This window comes from Chiloscyllium plagiosum, unplaced genomic scaffold (genome assembly GCF_037043375.1).
Source record: "Chiloscyllium plagiosum isolate Xiang-an unplaced genomic scaffold, Cpla_swu_hap1 HiC_scaffold_1, whole genome shotgun sequence".
NCBI lineage: Eukaryota > Metazoa > Chordata > Chondrichthyes > Orectolobiformes > Hemiscylliidae > Chiloscyllium > Chiloscyllium plagiosum.
Window position 1 is genome coordinate 109,891,086 of NW_028270139.1, and position 8,556 is coordinate 109,899,641.

Below are 8,556 nucleotides of genomic sequence, written 5' to 3' on the forward strand. Positions count from 1 at the left end.
TTCCTCACTGTCTACAACTCCTCCGACTTTCGTATCATCCGCAAACTTGCTCACCAAACCTTCTAACCCCTCCTCCAGGTCATTTATAAAAATGACAAACAGCAATGGTCCCAAAACAAATCCTTGCGGAACACCGCTAGTGACGGCACTCCAAGATGAACCTTTGCCATCAACTACTACCCTCTGTCTTCTTCCGGCCAGCCAACTCCTAATCCAAACCTCCAACTCACCCTCAATGCCATACCTCCGTATGTTTTGCAGTAGTCTACCATGGGGAACCTTATCAAACGCCTTACTAAAATCCATATACCGCTTTCCCCTCGTCCACCTCCTTAGTCACCTTCTCAAAAGAATTCAATAAGGTTTGTGAGGCACGACCTGCCCTTCACAAAACCATGCTGACTATCCTTGATCACATTATTCCTATCCAGATGTTCATAAATCCTATCCCTTACAATTCTCTCTAAGATTTTGCCAACAACAGAAGTGAGACTCACTGGCCTATAGTTACTAGGGTTATCCCTACTCCCCTTCTTGAACAAGGGAACCACATTTGCTAGCCTCCAATCTTCTGGCACTACTCCTGTAGACAACGAGGTCTTAAAAATCAAGGCCAATGGCTCTGCAATCTCCTCCCTTGCTTCCCAGAGAATCCTAGGATAAATGCCATCAGGCCCAGGGGACTTATCTATTTTCACCCTTTCCAGAATTTCCAACACCTCTTCTCTACATACCTCAAAGCCATCCATTCTACTTAATTGTGACTCTATTCACATTGACAACAATGTCCTGTTCCTGATTGAATACTGACGAAAAGTATTCATTCAGTGTCTCCCCAATCTCTTCAGCCTCCACACGCAACTTCCCACTACTATCCTTGACTGGATCTATTCCTACCCTAGTCATTCTTTTATTCCTGACATACCTATAGAAAGCCTTAGGGTTTTCCCTAATCCTACCAATTAAGGACCTTTCATGTCCCCTTCTTGCTGCATTTTTCCTCAGTGTTAATTATTTCTCCAAATTTGATAGTCTGAGACAGAGTTGCCTAACTCCTGGACTAAAAATCATTCATGTAAATGGTCAACAATAGCGGTACTAGCACAGAAACTTGTGGAACACCATTTTATGACTTATTTCAATCTGAATAACCACACTGATTTTGCATATCTTAAACAACCATTTCATTCTACATTCCTCATCTTATGATATAATTCAAATTTGAGAGATCTTAAAGGCTGAACTTCAGTTCAAGTGAAGTGACATTTTAAATGAACAATCCATACCATTTGAGTGTATGATCTTAAATCATCAAAATTATAAAATGAATCATTAAACATTTGGGTGATTAGAGATAGAATATTGATATTGCAATTTAAAACTAAAAATTTTTCAACTTTTCGTTCATTCAAAAAGACATTGATATTATTTCTAGATCAGCATTTATTGCCGAACCCGGATAACCTTGGGAGATGGAGATAGTGAGCTGCCATCTCAAACTAGCAAGCAAACCTACAACCTGAACCTCAACCGGAGCTATAAACCTTCACAAAAATGGTATAGACAGGGTGGATAGCAAGAGGCTTTTTCCCCCCCCAGAGTGGGGGACTCAATTACTAGGGGTCACAAGTTCAAGATGAGGGGGAAAAGTTTAAGGAACACACGAGTGAAAAGTTCTTTACGCAGAGGGTGGTACGTGCCTGGAACGTGTTGTCAGCAGAGGTGGTAAAGGCAGGCATGATAGCATCATTCAAGATGTATCTAGACAGATAGATGAATGGGCAGGGAGCAAAGGGATACAGATCCTTAGAAAATAGGCAACAGGTTTAGATAGAGGATCTGGATCAGTGCAGGCTTGAAGGGCTGAAGTGCCTGCTCCTGTGCTTTAATTTTTTTGTTTTTTGTACTGCAGTAATTGTGATTTTGGCACATCCATAGTGCTGTTAGGGAGGAACTTCCAGAGTTTTGAACCAGTGACAGGGAAGAAACAGCAAAATAGTTCCAAGTCACGATCATTTGTGGATTGGAGGGGAACCTATAGGTGGTGGTGGTGTTCCCTTGTATCTGCTGTGACTTGTCCTGCTACATCGTAGTAGTTGTGGTTTGGAAAGTACTGTCTAAGGAACCATGGAGATTTGCTGCAGTGCATCATGTAGATGGTAGATACTGCTGCTACTATGCAGTGGAGGAGTCAGTGAACATCCTCACTTCTAACTTTGCAGAGGGAAGTCATTCTTGAAGCAGTTGACTGGGCCCTAGTCAGTATCCTGAGGAACTCCTACAGAGATGTCGTGTGGCTGAGATGATTGACCTCCAACAACCACGTTCCTTTACACCAGATAGGACTCCAACAAGTTAGCCTGTGAGTAATCCTGTGTTGTAGCCTCCCCAGGTTGACACCTCATTTTGATTTGTCATTTTAAAGAGAGACTTGAATTTATATAGCACCTTTCACTGCTACACTATATGCCAAATGCTTTACAAATATTCCAAAATCAGCAGCTCTGACAGCACAGAACTCCCTCCAGATGGAATGACAAGCGTCACCCTTGATTTTTATGATGAACTCCGGGCCAAACTTTAAATGTCTCCCAAACATGAGTTTCACAAAAAGGGAGAGGGGAGCAAATGATCAGGCAAGTGGGTGCAGCTCGGGCACCCTAATGCCTTGCCCCAGTAATGCTTGGGACAAGGCGGCAGAAGAGCCCCCACTTGGATGCCATTGATGCTCTCAAACAGGTAGTTAATGCTCCGAAGGCACATCCACTTACAAGGAGACCCACAGCAATCCACAAGGGAGGGATGCTTAACTCATTATGATGCACTTCTCCAGGAAGGATAAATTAGCTTTAAGTGGGGAACAGCGAAAATTCCAGGGTTTAAAAGGGCTAGATTATGAAGACAATTTACATCAATTTACATTGATATTAGAAGGTTAGGAAGTAGTCTACTGAGGTGTTTAACATGACAAAAGGGGTTGATAAGGTAGAAGAAAATTATTTTCTGTAGTGGGACATAAGAGCAATGGAATAGAAATTTTAAAATTAGGGTCAGGCCATGCTAAAGTCAAGGCAGAGGGTATTATTTCCCCCCACAAAAAAGGGTAGACGCCATCAAAAGATGATGCGTTATGAGAGAATTTAGGTTTTAAGGTAGGCATCACTAGATTATCAGTGTCGAGTGTGTTGGAAAAGCACAGCAGGTCATGCAGCATCGGGGGAGCTGGAGAATCGATGTTTTGGGCACAAGCCCTGATTCTTCCTGTTCCTCCGATGCTGCCTGACCTGCTGTGCTTTTCCAGCACCACACTCTCAACGCTGATCTCTAGCATCTGCAGTCCTCACTTTCTACTATCATTAGGTTATCATCGGCAAAGAGCTCATGGAGTTGGGTTAAAAAAAAAGCCATGGTACAAATCAAACAAGATTTAATAAAAACGACATCATGCTCGATGGACTAGACCTGTTGTTTCAGTTTGTTGTTGTTACTGGCTATGGTTTGACATCTTGCATATTTGTGGAAGATGTACTCTCAGTTGTCGTTTTTCCAAGGCTAAGGGCCTCCATTTTCACCAGTCTTTCCTCAAAGTTCAGATCAGCCTGAAGCCACATCTCTGCATTACTATTAGGACCCAGCTGTTTCACAAGACCAAAACTGAACCTAGTGCTGGAATCAAGTGGTCCCTTAAAATAGAAATTTTTTGACAGGTAAGCCATACTTTGGGACTTCCTGGAAATATGATACCCACTATGCAAGCACAATTCCTCTTTTTTTCCTTTCACTGTTCAATTTTAACATGGATCCAATTTACAAGAGCACGTGGTCCAGCATGGACAGCACGGTGGCTCAGTGGTTAGCACGACTGCCTCACAGTAACTCCTGCCTTGGGTTACTGTACAAACTCTATATATTCTCCATGTATCTGTGTGGGTTTCCTCCAGGTGCTCTGGTTTCCTACCACAGTCCAAAGATGTGCAAGTTAGATGGATTGGCCACAACAAATACTGAGTTATGGGGATTGGCAAGGTAGGGCTGATGCAGATTCGAGGGGCCAAATGGCCTCTATCTGCACAGTAGGGATTCTATGAGTCTAACATGGGAGTGTCACTCCAATCAAGAAAGGAATTCATATACATCTCCTCTACAGTTTTATATCTATCACAATAAGTCAGTGATTGCACGTCCTTTGTTCATTTATTTCTACGGACAGCTCCAACAGAGTGGGCAGAGGATGTGCACACAAACCTGACACCTATTACTTGACAGCATTAAAGCACTTACACAAGGTTTGATTTTTTTTTCTTACGAAGGATCATATATCTGAAAAAAAATGTTAACCCACATTCCTGGTTTTACAGAGTTTTCATAACCTGCTAAAAATGACCCACACTATTTTTGTTTCAGATTTCCAGCCTCTGCAGTATTTTACTTTGTGTCTTTCTATAGCACGTTCTCAAAATATTCCCAAAACATTTCACTTGCAATAAATTTCAATAACCACAATTATTCATCTTTACTATTCACAAATAAAAGGCAGCAGCCAAAGTAAAACCAAATGTTCAATAAAGTCAGTACCTTAAAATCCAAAACAATAAGTGACTGTGTGTTAGCAATCGCAGAACCTGGGGGGTCTAACGTGGATATTAATCCAGGGGCCTGGACTAGTTATCTGGGGGACAGGGTCTTAAATCCTACCACAATGGCTGGTGTTATTTTTAAAATTTAAATGAATAAGTCTGGAATATAAAGCTATTAGTAAGTGACAGAGAAAACCACTAATTGTTGTAAAAATTCATCTGTCTACTAAGGACACTTAAGGAAGAAAGCCTGCCATGTTCACCTGGTCTACATGTGACTCCAGACCCACAACATAGTTGACCTGTTGCAATATCTGATTAAAGCACTCAGTTCCAGGACCGTTAGTGATGGACAACAGAACTGGCCTTGGCTGGGAGTGTCACTGACAATGAAAGAGGTTTAAAAACTTAACACCCCACTGAATCAAAAGTATTCACATGTTTCAAGATAATATTTTAAAACATTTAAATCTGGGCATTTGAGATGCAGTGACTAAGAAACATGTCTTGAGTACAGTTGAAATCTGCACCACCCTCTGGTAGGATCCTCTGCATCCAGATTTGGTGATGGCGGGGGGGAGCTGTATAGGGAAGACAGCATTGAAGATTAAAATTTCTTCAAATCTAGGCAAGGCTGGTAAGATTAGGGAAAAATGGATCAGTAAATATATTGAGGTTTTAATCAAGATTTTAAAAGCATCATGAGATATAGACAATTGGAATCCACTGAATCTCAGCGTGCAAAAAGTGTAGGGGCACTCTTAAGAGGGAGATTGAGGGACAAAGAGGGGATATGAGATAACTTTGACAGGTAAGGTTAGAGGTAATCCAAAAGGATTCTTCAAGTGCATCACAGCAACCTCAGAAGATGGGAGAGATATTAAAAGAATATTTTGTGCCAGTTTTTACTGGGGAGGAAGAAATGGAGGTTAGAGAACTCAGGGAAATAAATATTGACACACTGAAAGCAGTTCACATTAAAGAGGAAGTACCGGAGGTCTTAGAAAACAAAAAAGGTAGATAAATGTCCAAGACTAGATCAAAGTTACCCAGGATGTTGTGGGAAGTTAGGGAGGAAATTGTGGGGCCTCTAGTAGAAATAGCTGGGGTGAAGTATTGGAAGATGACTAATATTGTTCCATCGTGCAAGAACACTAAGGAAAAGCCTGGAAACTACAAACCTGCGAGTCTAACATCGGTTTTGGAGGCGATTCTGAAAGATAGGATTTACATGCAATTGGAAAATCAAGGACTGATTAGAGATAGTCAGCACAGTTTTTATGAGGGAACTCATGTCTCATAAACTTGATTGAGTGTTTTAATAAAGTAACCAAAAAGATTGATGAGACACAGCAGTAGACTTTGAGAAGGTTCCACACGCTAGACCAATTCGTAAAATTAGATCAGATGGAATTCAGGGTGAGCCGACTAACTGAATACAAAATTGGCTTGACAGCACGAGAGAGGGTGGTGTAGGTGGATTGTTTTTCAAACTGGAGACCTGTGAACAGCATTGTTCCACAGGGATCAATACTGGGTTCATTTTTTTGACATTTCAGTGAACGATTTGGATGAGAAAATAGGAGGCACAGTTAGTAAGTTTGCAGATGACACCAAAGTTGATGGTATAGTGAACAGTGAAGAGGGTTATCCAAGATTACAAAAGGTACCTTGATGAATGAACTACCTGGGGAAGTGGTGGATATGGGCACAATGCAACTTTTAAAAAGCTTTGGGTAAGTACACGAATAGGAAAGATTGAAGGATTTAGGCCAAAAGCAGGCAGGTGGGACTAGTTTAGTTTGGGATTATGTTTAGCAAGGACTGATTGGACTGAAGAGTCATACAGCATGGAAACAGACCCTATGACTTGGGTCAATGGGTTGATGAATAGCAGTTAATTTAATTTGGATATGAGGTATTGCATTTTGGTAATACAAACGAGGACAGGACTTATTCAATTAAAGGCAAGGCCTTTGGCAGTGTTGTAGAACAGAGACCCCAGGGTTCGGGTACGTAATTCTTTAAAATGTGCGTCACATGTAGACAGGATGGCTAAGGTGGCATTTAGCACACTTGCCTTTATTCCTCAGAATTCCTGATGAATGGCTTTTGCCCAAAACATCGACTTTCCTGCTTCTCAGATGCTGCCTGACCTGCTGTGCTTTTCAGCACCACTCTAATTTAGACACTGAATACAAGAGTTGCGATGTCAGGTTTGAGGTTGTACAAGACATTGGCGATGCCTCTTCTTAAGTACTGTGTGCCATTCTGGTTACCGTTATAGTAAGGTGATTATTAAACTGATGGGGGTTCAGAAAAGAAATAACCAGGATGTTGCTGGGAATGGATGGTTTGAGATATAAGTATAGTTTGGAAAGCTGAGATTGTTTTCATTGGAGGTGATGAGGTGACCTTAGAGGTTTATAAAATCATGAAGGGTGTAGAAAGGTGAATGACAGGATCTTTTCTCCAGATTGGGAGAGTTTAAAACTATGGGGTATGTTTTTAAGGTGAGAGGAGAAAGACTTAAAAAGGACCTGAAGGGCAACTTTTTTTTTCAGTGCTTTGTGTGTGGAACCAACTGCCAGAGAAAGTGGTGGACGCAGATGCAGTTACAACATTTGAAAGACATTTGGATCATGAATAACAAAGATTGAGGGTTATGGGCCAAGCGCAGGAAGTGGGTCCTGTTTAACTCGGGAACATGGTCTTGTTTCCATGCTGTATAACTCATGATAACCTGGGATGTGTTTACCACCGGTGCAGGACTATATCCAGTTTTCTAGAAATACAGTGCTGACGCTATCATAGGCTCATGCAGCAAAACAAAACTCCGGGAAATTTTCAGAGTATGTCTTTATCTGAGAGGTGGTACACTACCTTTCCCTAACTTAAACGAGGTGGAATCAATTACACTTAAAGGGCCATTAAACTAATAATTGGCCCGAAAATCCAATTAATACACGAACACACATTAGCTGAGTTTTCAATGGAAACACTAGCCAGTTTCATGGGTGCTTCTCAAATGTGTTATACAAAAACAAAAAACTTCGCTCAGCTGCTGTGGGAATACTCCTGTTAACTGAACAAAAGTAGGTCGGGGAGCGCTCAGCTCAGTTTGGGAAGAGTGAAGGTTACAAAGCGATCCCCTCGCAGCACAATGCACAGTTCGTTCAGGTCTATGAAAGAAAACTAAATGTTCCGGATATTGCTTTTCTAATTAGAGTCGGCTTAAGGCAAGTACACTTTCTCCCAGCTCCCCAGCCACTCCCGGAGTGGAACTGAAGTTACTCACATAAACGTGATCATGCCGGAATCTGGTGCTCAGCACCTCCAGGAGAACGCTCTCGTCCAGCTCGGAGAGCGTGGCCAGGTCCTCGGGCATCCCGCACCCAGCCATGGGGGAGGCTCAGTCACTCGGGAACCGTGTGCTCACAGACACTGCTCATTCCCCAATTTCTGCTCCAACCTTCAACAAAGTTCCTCCCCCACAAGGCACATCCCACCCTCAGCTACTCCTGAAGGAAATCTTCTCTTGACCAAATGCTGCCCTTGAAGGCACTCGTATCACGACACGAGAGCTACCCTCCCAATACTCAGAACGTTAACTCAATTGTTATATTTGTACAAAGCCACATTTCACCAGGAAAGCACCAGCAGCTCTGAAGGTGTCCCCTACAAAGGGAAAGCGAAGGTGCTCCTCTGCGCCCCCTAACGGGGCTGCTGACTGACTACAGCCAAACACTAAACTCAACCTCATTAATAAACCTAACATCTTCTCAGGATCTAGTCAAGTTTTATTACTACTGTTTGTGTGTATACCTCTGGTACTTTCTTCATTCCCAAGTTTTGGTTGTTCGGGGAGAGGGTTTAGAATTGCCGGGTGTGGTTCTAAAAGTAGAGCACACGGGAGTGAGAAACCCGTGTTAGTAATCTGCGATTGAAATGCGGAATGTCGCTGCTTGAGAAACACAAT

General features: G+C 42.2%; 1 protein-coding gene across 2 annotated transcripts in view; it reads right to left on the minus strand.

Moving 5' to 3' along the window:
- Positions 1-8,236, minus strand: part of unm_sa41569 (un-named sa41569) — a 178,452-nt gene extending 170,216 nt beyond the window's left edge. The window contains exon 1 of one of the 2 annotated variants that reach the window (XM_087989711.1): positions 7,876-8,236. In XM_087989711.1, the coding sequence (XP_087845837.1) occupies positions 7,876-7,980 (105 nt within the window). In that variant the 5' untranslated portion in view covers positions 7,981-8,236. The remainder of the gene's footprint in view (positions 1-7,875) is intronic. The other variant, XM_043687186.2, reaches the window with a different exon arrangement.
- Between the last annotated feature and the right edge of the window lie 320 nt (positions 8,237-8,556).